Below are 13,324 nucleotides of genomic sequence, written 5' to 3'. Positions count from 1 at the left end.
AGAAAATCTTTAAAAATTTTCTTCTCAAAAACTATTAGGCCAGGAGAGCTCAACTTTGAGTGGAGGCATCATCAGGTAAGGTAGATTCAAGTTTGTTCAAATCATGGTCCCCGGGGGTAGGGTGGGGCCACAATTGGGGGATCAAGTTTTACATAGGAATATATAGAGAAAATCTTTTAAAATTTTCTTCTCAAAAACTATTAGGCCAGAAAAGCTCAAATTAAAATGGAAGCATCCTCAGGAAGTGTTGATTCAAGTTTGTTCAAATCATGGTCCCCGGGGGTAGGGTGAGGCCACAATTGGGGGATCAAGTTTTACAATCCTTAAAAATATTCTGGGAAAGTTTTCGGTCCAAAACTCAGTACTTAGTGTGAAAGCACAGGTTATGAGATTAAAGGTAGATTTAAGTTTGATGAAACCATGATTCCCTAGAGAATAGTGGGGCCACGAAATGGGGAAGGGGGGGGTTATAGGAATAGAGAAAAATCTTCTTACAGGTACAACAACAAAAGGGGCTTTACTAAAAAATAAGAGGTGGACAAAAATTGGCAGATTTTCAATTTTTTTAAGCAAGATCTACTGTACTCAGTTGTCAAGATATTTTGATACTGTAATGCTAATTTGATCAGAATTAAGGCAATTGTTGCTCAGGTGATTGATGTGGCCCCTGGGCCTCTTGTTTTCGTGTCGTTTTCTATTATGTTTGACTGTTCTATTTCAGCAGGATTGATAAAATCTTTATAAATGTAGAAATAACGAAATCAGTATTAAACACGTAAATTTATTCGGTAAAAATTTGATGACAGTAATTTCCACAGTTCTAACATTCATAAGTAGTTCACACGCTATCGTATATACAGACAAAATGGAAAACAAGAAATATACATGCAACAGAAATATAACGCGGCTGCTTACATCCCTTGTACTGTGTAAATTTTAAGTCTCCGTACAGGCTATACTCGTCGTTTGATCTCAGGAATTTCTTCTTAATTGTTCAATCCGCTGCATATTTGGCAGACAATAAGAATGGGGTCCAAGGTTTTTTTCTACAGTCATGTCAAGCACGCCAATCGAAACTCAAATGCCCAAAAATTTATAACTCTCTTAAAAATGAACGAATATGTCTGGTCATAAGTACAGTAATCTAGAATTGAATTAGGTTGAAAATAAAGGCTCAAGATGAAAGATCCAGTAAAATAAGGCCAGAAAAACTAAATGATTTTGTGAATAGGAAGGGGGGGGTCGGTGCGTGTACAGTGTGTAAATTTAATTTCCACGTATAGGCAACAAGCGCCGTTTAATCTCAGGAATTTCGTCTTAATTGTTCAATCCGCTGCATATTTGACAGACAATAAGAATGGGGTCAGAGGTTTATTTTCACGAATTTTCATAAGGATTGAGTGAAGGGCTTGGGAGTTACAATTTTTTTTATAGTACATGTCAAACACGACAATTGAAACTCAAATGCCAAAAACTTCATAACTCTGTTATTAATGAACGAATTGGTCTGGTAATTAGTACAGTAATCTAGAATGGTAATTAGTTGAAATTTAAGGCCCAAGATCAAAGATCAAGTAAAATCGGGCCAGAAAAACTAAATGATTTTATGAATTGGGAGGGGAAGGGGTCGGTCGGTGACTTCTATATTAAACGTAGAATATTAAATTCTAAATATCACATATTACACAATTTCTAAATAAAATACATATGTTAGAACAATGTATAAGCGTTGTTTGAAAGATGTAACTGTTGATTTTTTTTTTTACATCTATTTATTTTTAGGCTCAAACACTCATAAACGGGTGGTCTGTTTTTAAATCTTGTCGCAGTTTGTATAGTTACATGTACGTATATAAAATTCGGAGGTTTTTCTTAATACCGACAGGCAACAGATTTGTATCAGTATAATAACATGCACAAAAAAAAGAAAAAGTACACCATCTTTAATAAAAATGACTTATTAGCATTGACTTCCACTCAGTAAGAAGACAATCATTAAACAATGAATTTCAAATTATCTTAATTCATAGACATTATCCTGTAACTTGAAATTAATACATGTATAATTTTTGGACGCCAATGTACATTTATCCTCTATCCAATTGACTGCATGTTACCTGAACTAGTTCTTATTTAAATGCTAAAAACATTTGTACTTGAGAGAGAGAGAGAGAGAGAGAGAGAGAGAGAGAGAGAGAGAGAGAGAGAGAGAGATTACATAGTGTTTTATAATGTTCAGGAAATCAATATATAAGCAAACTATGTCAATAAACGCATGTATACATGCATGTGTGTATCTATATATGGGATTAAATACTAAGCAGTCCTCCTTTTTAAGCCGAGTAGAATAACGTGGGTGCATTGCTAAATGTTGTGTGCATACAGTCATTGAGATGGTGGCATTTCTTTGATGCCGGCAAAGCGACCCAGCGAACTCTAATGCGGTCGAACTGCAGGGGCACTTCGGCGGCATGTCTTTGATGCCGGCGATGCGACGAGCGTCGGAATTTAGAGAGCTGCTGACAGAAAAGAGCTCTATATTTGTACTGAAAAAAAGCCGCTTTTTTTTATTTATGACAAAAATAAAACGGAAAACATTCAAATCCATCATTTTAAAGATAAAACCATTAATCAAAACATAAATAAGAGAGAAAAAAGATTCGGCACTCAGGGACTGAACCCGGGTCGCATGGGCACAAGTCCACCACTCTAACGACTGAGCTATGCGAACCCTCGCTTCAGAACTTTGGAGTCCCAAATCTCAAGAATGCGTGGATTGATTTTAAAACAAATTTTATATTATGTAGTTTTGAGAGCGTCTCTATCGAATGAAAAAATAAAAAAAATTCAAATCCAAAAAATTGAAAAATTAAGGTTTTTCATTTCCTTCCGGTGACGACCGGAAGTGACGGCGGACGTTTGGATGTGCGAAGGGCACTGCGGCCGTTCACTCTCTACCATCTCTGAAAATTTGAAGGTTCTATCTTAAATACTTTTTGAGAAAAGTCGTGAACAAGCAAAAACGTAAAATCTTTAATATCTCGGTACCGGAAGTGACGACCAAAAAAAGCCATTGTACTTTTCTTACAAATTTTGTCATAAATAAGATCTGAAAGTTTCATGAAAATCGGCTAAAGCATTTTTGAGAAAACGTGACAGAAAAAAAAAAGAATAAAAACTAGACACGATCTCGTTGCGAGCAACGAGGAAGTCTTCCGTCCGATTTTTAGAAGAGGAAATGACCTTGCCTTTTATCTTCATCAACGAAACATATCAGGAAATGCAGATGTGATCTAAAAGAGCGATGGATGAAGGATTATACACCCCTTTGGATCCCTTATTTAAAGGACCAGCCCCATTTTATTTCATATTAAATAAGAGGTCTTTTGACCTAACAACAGGTCTTACGACCTGTAATAAAAAGAAACCGAAGAAAAAAAAGGGTCTGCCTTTGTAAATGGAAGACCCTAATAACAATAAGAATTGAAGGGTCTTCCGCTGAAAATTAGTGAGAAAATTAAATAAAAAGGAGAGAAAGAAATAGAGGGAAAAAACAAATCTTGGCTCCGGCGAGATTAGAACACACAGCCTTTGCAGGTGTCTCAAAACATGGCTGACGCGAAATAATTCCCGAATTTGTGTTTGAATTTGGGGCGTTTCAGCCCGGGAGAGGAGCTGAGTTTTTGTATGAGATGAAAAACAACGTGTAAGATGACTGACTATTCAGGTTTGGTAACAGTGCGAGGTCATTTGAAATATTGATGCGTGTTTGTGTCTGGAGGGGGGTGAAAAGACCTGAGCTTGAGTTTCGTCTTAAATAAATCGGAAATAGAATTTTAAGGTGTGGATCTCGGATTCGGTTAACAACAATCAGGGGAAGTCCTAAAACAATGACTGATGCATTTTACCCATGTATTTCAGTGCTGTGAATGTTTTTTCGTGTCGTTTACTATTATGTTTGACTGTTTTATTTCAGCAGGATTGATAAAATCTTTATAAATGTAGAAATAACGAAATCAGTAACACGTAAATTTATTCGGTAAAAATTTGATGACACTAATTTCCACAGTTCTAACATTCATAGGTAGTTCACACGCTATCGTAGATACAGACTAAACGGAAAACAAGAAATATACATGCAACAGAAATATTACGCGGCTGCTTACATGTACATCCCTTGTACTGTGTAAATTTTAAGTCCCCGTACAGGCTATACTCGCCGTTTGATCTCAGGAATTTCTTCTTAATTGTTCAATCCGCTGCATATTTCACAGACAATAAGAATGGGGTCCGAGGTACATTTACACAAAATGTCATTAGGATTGAGTAAGGGGCTCGGGAGTTAGAATTTTTTTCTACAGTACATTTCAAGCACGCCAATCGAAACTCGAATGCCCAAAAATTCATATCTCTCTTAAAAATGAACGAATAGGTCTGGTCATTAGTACAGTAATCTAGTATTGAACTAGGTTGAAAATTAAGGCTCAAGATGAAAGATCCAGTAAAATCAGGCCAGAAAAACTAAATGATTTTGTGAATAGGAAGTGGGGGGGGGGGGGGGTTCGGTGGGTGTACTGTGTAAATTTAATTTCCACGTATAGGCAATAAGCGCCGTTTAATTTCAGGAATTTCGTCTTAATTGTTCAATCCGCTGCATATTTCACAGACAATAAGAATGGGGTCCGAGGTTTATTTTCACGAATTTTCATAAGGATTGAGTGAAGGGCTTGGGAGTTACAATTTTTTTATAGTACATGTCAAACACGACAATTGAAACTCAAATGCCAAAAACTTCATAACTCTGTTATTAATGAACGAATTGGTCTGGTAATTAGTACAGTAATCTAGAATGGTAATTAGTTGAAATTTAAGGCCCAAGATCAAAGATCAAGTAAAATCGGGCCAGAAAAACTAAATGATTTTATGAATTGGGAGGGGAAGGGGTCGGTCGGTGACTTCTATATTAAACGTAGAATATTAAATTCTAAATATCACATATTACACAATTTCTAAATAAAATACATATGTTAGAACAATGTATAAGCGTTGTTTGAAAGATGTAACTGTTGATTTTTTTTTTTACATCTATTTATTCTTAGGCTCAAACACTCATAAACGGGTGGTCTGTTTTTAAACCTTGTCGCAGTTTGTATAGTTACATGTACGTATATAAAATTCGGAGGTTTTTCTTAATACCGACAGGCAACAGATTTGTATCAGTATAATAACATGCACAAAAAAAAAGAAAAAGTACACCATCTTTAATAAAAATGACTTTTTAGCATTGACTTCCACTCAGTAAGAAGACAATCATTAAACAATGAATTTCAAATTGTCTTAATTCATAGACATTATCCTGTAACTTGAAATTAATACATGTATAATTTTTGGACGCCAATGTACATTTATCCTCTATCCAATTGACTGCATGTTACCTGAACTAGTTCTTATTTAAATGCTAAAAACATTTGTACTTGAGAGAGAGAGAGAGAGAGAGAGAGAGAGAGAGAGAGAGAGATTACATAGTGTTTTATAATGTTCAGGAAATCAATATATAAGCAAACTATGTCAATAAACGCATGTATACATGCATGTGTGTATCTATATATGGGATTAAATACTAAGCAGTCCTCCTTTTTAAGCCGAGTAGAATAACGTGGGTGCATTGCTAAATGTTGTGTGCATACAGTCATTGAGATGGTGGCATTTCTTTGATGCCGGCAAAGCGACCCAGCGAACTCTAATGCGGTCGAACTGCAGGGGCACTTCGGCGGCATGTCTTTGATGCCGGCGATGCGACGAGCGTCGGAATTTAGAGAGCTGCTGACAGAAAAGAGCTCTATATTTGTACTGAAAAAAAGCCGCTTTTTTTTTTATTTATGACAAAAATAAAACGGAAAACATTCAAATCCATCAATTTAAAGATAAAACCATTAATCAAAACATAAATAAGAGAGAAAAAAGATTCGGCACTCAGGGACTGAACCCGGGTCGCATGGGCACAAGTCCACCACTCTAACGACTGAGCTACGCGGACCCTCGCTTCAGAACTTTGGAGTCCCAAATCTCAAGAATGCGTGGATTGATTTTAAAACAAATTTCATATTATGTAGTTTTGAGAGCGTCTCTATCGAATGAAAAAATAAAAAAAATTCAAATCCAAAAAATTGAAAAATTAAGGTTTTTCTTTTCCTTCCCGTGACGACCGGAAGTGACGACAGACGTTCGGATATGTGGGAGACACTGTGGCTAACGACTCTCTACCACCACAGAAAATTTGAAAGTTTTATCTTTGATACTTTTTGAGAAAACGCGTGAACAAGCAAAAACATAAAATCTTTAATATTTCGGGACCGGAAGTGACGGCCAAAAATTTGATCGATAAATTTCTTACAAATTTTGTGCTCAGTGAGGTCTAAAAGTTTCATGAAAATCGGCTAAAGCGTTTTTGAGAAAACGTCAAAGAAAAAAAAATAATAATAGGGGAAAAGAAACAAAGCAAAAACAATAAGGTCTTCCGTTTCCAACGGAAGACCTTAATAATAGTGAAAAAGAAACAAAGCAATAACAAGAAGGTCTTCCGTTGGAAACGGAAGACATTAATAAACTAGAAGCATTTGTAGTCATCATGTACGTTCGGTCTAGCACTTCCAATAGAGTAAATGACACGTGGCCTCTTTGCTCGTAAGCATCTTCCATACAATGGCATCCCTCGATCTCTCAGGAGCTGCTCGTGTATAGCATATTAAGAGATCTGCATTGCAAGCTGGACATACATTGGGTCAGTTACTATAACAAGAGGCCCAGGGGCCACATCGCTCACCTGAGCAACTGATCAAATTAGCATTACAGTATCAAAATATCTTGACAACTGAGTACAGTAGATCTTGCTAAAAAAAATTGAAAAAATGCCAATTTTTATCCACCTCATATTTTTTGGTAAATACTAAGCCCCTTTTGTTGTTGTACCTGTAAGAAGATTTTTCTCTATTCCTATATACCCCCCCCCCCATTTCATGGCCCCACTTTTCTCTAGTGAATCATGGTTTCATCAAACTTAAATCTGCATAACCTGTGCTTTCACACTAAGTACTGAGTTTTGAACCGAAAACTTTCCCAGAATACTTTAAAAGATTTTCTCTTTATATTCCTATGTAAAAATTCAAACCGCCATCACGGTCCCGCCCTACCACTAGGGACTGTGATTTTGCAAACTTGAATTTACACTACCCGAGGATGCCTCTACACGAGTTTAAACCTTTTCTGGCCAAATAGTCTTTAAAGAGAAGATTTTTAAAGATTTTCTCTATATATTCCTAGGTAAAAATTCATCCCCCATTGTGGCCTCACCCTACCCCTGGACTATTATTTAAACAAACTTGAATCTACACTATCTAGGGATGCTTCCACTCAAATTTGGGCTTTCCTGGCCTAATAGTTTTGAGAAGAAGACTTTTAAAGATTTTCTCTATCTATAGAAATTCATCCCCCATTGTGACCCCGGCCTACCCCCAGTGACCATGATTTGAACAAACTTGAATCTACACTTCATAAGGATGGTTACATGCCAATTTGAGCTTTCTTGGCCAAATAGTTTTGAGAAGATTTTTAAAAGATTTCGTCTATATATTCCTATATAAAACTTGATCCCCCAATTGTGGCCCCACCCTACCCCGGGGACCATGATTTGAACAAACTTGAATCTACACTATCTGGGGATGCTTCCACTCAAATTTGAGCTTTCCTGGCCTAATAGTTTTTGAGAAGAAGATTTTTGAAGATTTTCCCTATATATTCCTATTTAAAACTTAATCCCCCAATTGTGGCCCCACCCTACCCCTGGGAACTATGATTTGAACAAACTTGAATCTACACTACCTGAGGATGCTTCCGTTTTAATTTGAGCTTTCCTGCTCTAATAATTTATGAGAAGAAGATATTTAAAGATTTTCTCTATATATTCCTATGTTAAACTTGATCCCCCAATTGTGGCCCCACCCTTCCCCCGGGGACCATGATTTGAAGAAACTTGAATCTACACTACCGGAGGATGCTTTCACTCAAAGTTGAGCTTTCCTGGCCTAATAGTTTTTGAGAAGAAGATTTTTAAAGATTTTCTCTATATATTCCTATGTAAAACATGATCCCCCTATTGTGGCCTTACCCTACCCCCGGGGACCATGATTTGTACAAACTTGAATCTACATTACCAAATGATGCCTCCACACAAGTTTAAGCTTTTCAGACCGAATAGTTTATGAGAAGAAGATTTTTGAAAAATACCAACAAATTTTCAATAATTCTCAATTATCTCCGCTTTAAAGAGGGCGTGGCACTTCATTTGAACAAACTTGAATCCCCTTCACCTGCTTTGTGCCAAATTTGGTTGAAATCTGCTCAGTGGTTCTTGAGAAGAAGATGAAAATGTGAAAAGTTTACAACAACGACGACAACGACGACGACGACAGACAACGGACAAATTTTGATCAGAAAAGCTCACTTGAGCCTTTGGCTCAGGTGAGCTAAAAAAGGTTAAGTTAACAATACAATAAGTTGTTAAAGTTGGTTTCTGGAAGAACAGACTTTGAAAATTTTCTGAATAAATATTGACAATTTTTTTTTACTTTTTTAATCTTTAGTTTTTAAGATCTGTGTACAAACATAGAATTGTGAGCAAATCTCTGTATCTTGCTCATAATTCGAAGCTTAACACTCAAATATGGTTAGTAAATAGAAATTGTAAACAATTAAACACAAGAAACATGCACTATAACAAATAAAGAACACAATTTATTTTTTCGAAATGAATCATATATATACATGTACATGTATATACCTACATATTTCCGACATTGATATCAAAATCTATTTAAACTGAATAAACTCGAGAAAATGCCGAGCATCTCAACAAAACCTATTGCATTAATCTAACATTACGCAAAAGATAATGCCGAATTACCGATAGAATGAACTGTATTTCAGTACTTTTTTGATACATCAGAATTTGCTTAATTTGCGCAGGTAAACAGTTAACTGTTTGATTTACCGAAGTCTCTGTTTGATTTGATACGTAAAAATCACGAAATACAGACGATAGTTCCCAGGTTACAAAGCATAAATAATGAAAACGAAACGAAAATCAGAACAAGTTAACACCAACGTCATGTGTGAAAACTGTCAACGCATTGAAATATTTAGCCTCAATTTACTTCACGAAATCGGCACCAATATATATTTTGCATGTTTCAAAAATTTCCCTTCATTCGCGAACTGTTGCACAACAAGCAAATTCATCATAGTCAGATCAACCCTTTTTCGTATAATGTCATGGCTGCTTTAAACAAAGAACCTCGTTTTAGAAGTATGGAATACGAGTCTTGGTAAAATGGGTATGCAAACCCGGGCCGTGGCAAAATAAAAGCCGGGGCAGATCGGCAATCGTCAATTCCAAATACGCATTATTTTGCAGCAATATTTACAGCAAATACAAATATACTGGTCCATCAAATATCCTGAAATTTTAATGAGATTGGCAGATTGATAACTGCCAATCTTTTGTTTTGCCCAGGCCGAGTCTTGTCTACCCATTTTACCGGATGCCGAACCCGAAGCTATTAAACTGATTGAAACACGCCTTTCCTTTATTATTATTTTCGTAATAACTCAGATTTGAAACAGAATTAGACCTTAATTTTTGCAATTTATATTTTCCTTCCCATAAGGATAATTTATGCTAAACTACGTTGAATTGGAATCAGTAGTTCTGAAGATTTTTAAAAATGTACCCCCCTTTTTCTACAGTTTCAAGGTTTTCTCCGCTTTGAATACAGATCGGACTTTTATTTCTGCAATTTATATTCGCCCTCCCATAAGGAGGCTTTGTGCAAAATTTGGTTGAAATTGGATAAGCGGTTTTAGAGAAGAAGTTCAAAATGTAAAAAGTTTACAGACGGACAGACAGACAGACGGACAGACAGACGGACGGACGGACAGACGGACGACGGACAAAAAGTGATCAGAATAGCTCACTTGAGCTTTCAGCTCAGGTGAGCTAAAAAACCACAGCATCCCCTTCCAGATAGGGTTGGGATAAGATTGCAGTTTATTGGTTTCACAAGGGACATCCTTACCATCAATGGCAGCTTTATGTCCAAAAACTACTGAAATGTTGATGTAATATAAGTTGTTCTGGGGAATGCAAATGTTTCAAGTCCGAATTATTTTGCACTGCTCTTTGCAGTGCAACTGCTTAGACGATTAGATCATGTACATTCAAAAATGAGCTGCAGCATGTTTTTAAATGCATGCGCAGAGTGTTCATATATGAAATGAACATCAAATTATATCATACAACAAATTCTTCTTCATAATTTCACAAAAAATAAAAGCATTACCCTGAAATATTTAAAATATCATGAAAACGATATGAAAAAAGACGCCATAAGAGGCGGCCATCTTGAAAATGACCAAAACTTGAATGGCCAACGATATTTTTTGATCAAGTAATGTTCAAGGAACCTTCATGCAAAATTTGGTGCTTGTCTCCACAAGTGAAATATCTTGCTGAAATAATGACCTAAGCCGCTACACTAGTCGCTGTGTGAACGCAGCCAAATGAAGAAAAAAAAACTTGTTCAAACGCTGTGGATGCGCAGTGAGAGCGCAGTGAAAGCGCGATAGAGACGCAGTGAGATCCGAAAGGACTCCGTGAGGTCTCCGTGCAAGCGCAATTGAATTATCACTGCATCTATACTGCGATTAGCTTCGTTCCTTGAGCGCGCCGACGGGGCTCTCATGGCGCTGTTGGAGATCTTACGGCGCTGTGGACGGCGACCTTACTACGCTTCTACGGCGTGTTTGTCAGAACGCTGAGCCACGGCGCGTACTTTGTGCATGTTCATCCCACCGCGACGGACGAAGATGCCGTTGTGTTGTTACGGCGCTGTAGGAGACTCTACTGCGTTTACCTTGGCGTTTTACATTATTTAAGGACGCAACGGGATCGCCGTGAGGACGCAGCTCCGGTGTGACAGGGGTTTAAGTATTAATGGAAATTAACCAGCCAAGCAGTACTGAGGAATAAGTCGGACGAAATTTAAAATGTTTACAACGATGACAACAACAACAATGACTGACAACAAACAGAAGAGGAATTCATTATGATCGAAGAAATCCCGCTCCATCCTTTTCTATGTTAAGATTTACTCCACCGGTATACAGATGAAGTTCATCAATGTCATAGATAAAATGTCGGTGCCAGGAAGAAGACTGAAGGCCAGCAGATGGAATCCTTTCTCAAGCACTAAGTAACATGTGCCATACCGGTATATATATTGAATGACTCGCCCACGCGCTCTGTTAGTTCATTGCAACTGTTCTGCACGATGAAGGTACAAGTGGTTCTCCTGATCTGCGGGTTGGCATACGGTAAAAATTATCATTGGTCATTTTTTTCACGGATTTCACACTTTGGAAGGTGATTTGTCCCTACTCTTTTTCAGACATTAATTTCTGACGATTTAGAGACTTAATCTTAAAAACATTTGGTAGTTCCAATTAGATGTTTTCCCTTTAGACGAATTTAAGAATAATTTGTTTAGTTCGTAATTCTTTTTGCTCTACTGGTATTTTTAACCTTAACAAATGTTTAATACGAGGAGTCCTTTTTCTAGCAGATTTTTTTTCTAGATTTTAAGAGATTCGAGACATAGAGGACAAAATGCATAATTATGTCCGACAGAGGGACAGACAAAGCTAGAAATTAAATTACCTTCGTTTTCAATAGATAAAGATTTGTTTCAAAATCCCAATATTGATAAACTAAATCATTTCTACTTTAACTTCCATATCGCTAGTCTACGTACGTGCACGTTTCCCTTTGTGTTCGTCTAGCTTACTGTGAGGCCTGCCATTCCACAGCCGACTGTACCCTGGCCTGTAGCGATGGAACACTAGCCTGTTACCACGGCAGCTGTAGCTGTATCAAAAGCTCAGGAGCATGTACGTACAGTGTATAAGTAATAAGTACATGTATATCTCTTGGAGATATTTATACATACACAAATGAAAATTACAGTAGTCGTTGAATGTTACTCATTCAAATAAAAATATCTATATAATGATAAATATTTCAAAATCCATATGTCGTGAGTAAGAAAGGCCACTTGTGATGTGGTTAATGATCATTCATGAAGAAATTTTAAAAAAATGCGATTAATGAAACTGACATTTTATTTCTTTATTGCAAGTGTTGCAAATGTTGAAAATAACGCCTTTTTTTATATATGTGATTAACATGTTTTTTTCTGCACATGGACATAAAATAAGTTATGTGATAGGGGTTTTTCTCTTCTATTTTAAAATTAAAATTCTTGGTAATTTCAATTTAAAAATCATACCTATAGGATAATAAAATCACTCTTGCGTTTCAAATTTCACAGTATGTATTAGTTTATTTTCTACCAATTACATAGATCTATGTAGATGGTAACAAGGGAAAGAGTCGGAGTTATCATTCTTGGTACTTATAAAAGTTAAAATCCAAATAAACAGTGACAGTAGTTTGAGAGACTTAGATAATAATTAATGCTGATTTGGATTCATATGCACTTGAAGCTAATTCAGAATTGATTTTAAAGCTAATTGTAAAACACTGTATATAAGTACTATACTTATCACCTAGTCTATCGTGTAAAGTTTAATTAATATTTGGAATAACAGTTATGATTAACCATTCATTGGTCGTTTTTATAGCAATGTAGGTAATAGTACCTTTTGAAGATATGGGACTTTCACCAGAAATCATAAAACGCATGTCGGGATAATGCCTGATTTTTTATTTATTTTTTTTTTGGCTTACAAATTTTTATAAATTTTGATATGAATTTTATGGGATTAGATTATAGATTATAGATTTGACTTTCACATTTATCCTTTACCTGTAGCCTGTGTGACAGCAGACACGTGTGAAACTTGTGAATTTGGCCGCGCCCACTGCTGGGGAGGAATATGTCATTGTTTTGGTCACTGAATAAACTCATTAACCCGGAACTCGTGTATTATGTTTTATAATTGATACTAATATCTTGTAAGTAGTTATAATGTAACTTGTAGATTTGATTCACACGCATAAAACAAATCAAGATTAAAAGTTAACACTTAATATCTAATAATTTTTCCACCTTGTGGATTCATAATTTGCCATTTAGTTTAGTTTAGTTTAAATTTTCAATCAAATAACAAATGGATAGTTTTGCAATTAATACCACTTAAATAAAAAATATAACAATATTTATTTACACTTGATAGAATAATGTTTTTTTAA

At 36.1% G+C, this 13,324-nt stretch overlaps 1 protein-coding gene across 1 annotated transcript; it reads left to right on the top strand.

The window, feature by feature from the left end:
• Nucleotides 1-11,288: 11,288 nt before the first annotated feature.
• On the top strand, nt 11,289-13,050 carry LOC128164445 (serine protease inhibitor Cvsi-2-like). The gene is made up of 3 exons (XM_052828299.1): nt 11,289-11,427; nt 11,893-12,000; nt 12,945-13,050. The coding sequence occupies exons 1-3, from the start codon at nt 11,385-11,387 to the stop codon at nt 13,028-13,030; spliced, it is 237 nt and encodes a 78-aa protein (XP_052684259.1). The 5' UTR covers nt 11,289-11,384; the 3' UTR covers nt 13,031-13,050.
• Nucleotides 13,051-13,324: the final 274 nt, after the last annotated feature.

The sequence above is a fragment of the Crassostrea angulata genome, chromosome 1, assembly GCF_025612915.1.
Source record: "Crassostrea angulata isolate pt1a10 chromosome 1, ASM2561291v2, whole genome shotgun sequence".
Taxonomy (NCBI): Eukaryota; Metazoa; Mollusca; class Bivalvia; order Ostreida; family Ostreidae; genus Magallana; species Magallana angulata.
This window is presented reverse-complemented; position numbering and strand designations above follow the sequence as displayed.

Bases quoted from the DNA above. Each gene is read 5' to 3' on its own strand.
- LOC128164445 (XM_052828299.1), top strand. From the start codon at position 11,385: ATGAAGGTACAAGTGGTTCTCCTGATCTGCGGGTTGGCATACG. The intron at 11,428-11,892 runs GTAAAAATTATC...GTGTTCGTCTAG, and splicing joins GATCTGCGGGTTGGCATACG to CTTACTGTGAGGCCTGCCAT. The intron at 12,001-12,944 runs GTACGTACAGTG...CTTTACCTGTAG, and splicing joins TATCAAAAGCTCAGGAGCAT to CCTGTGTGACAGCAGACACG.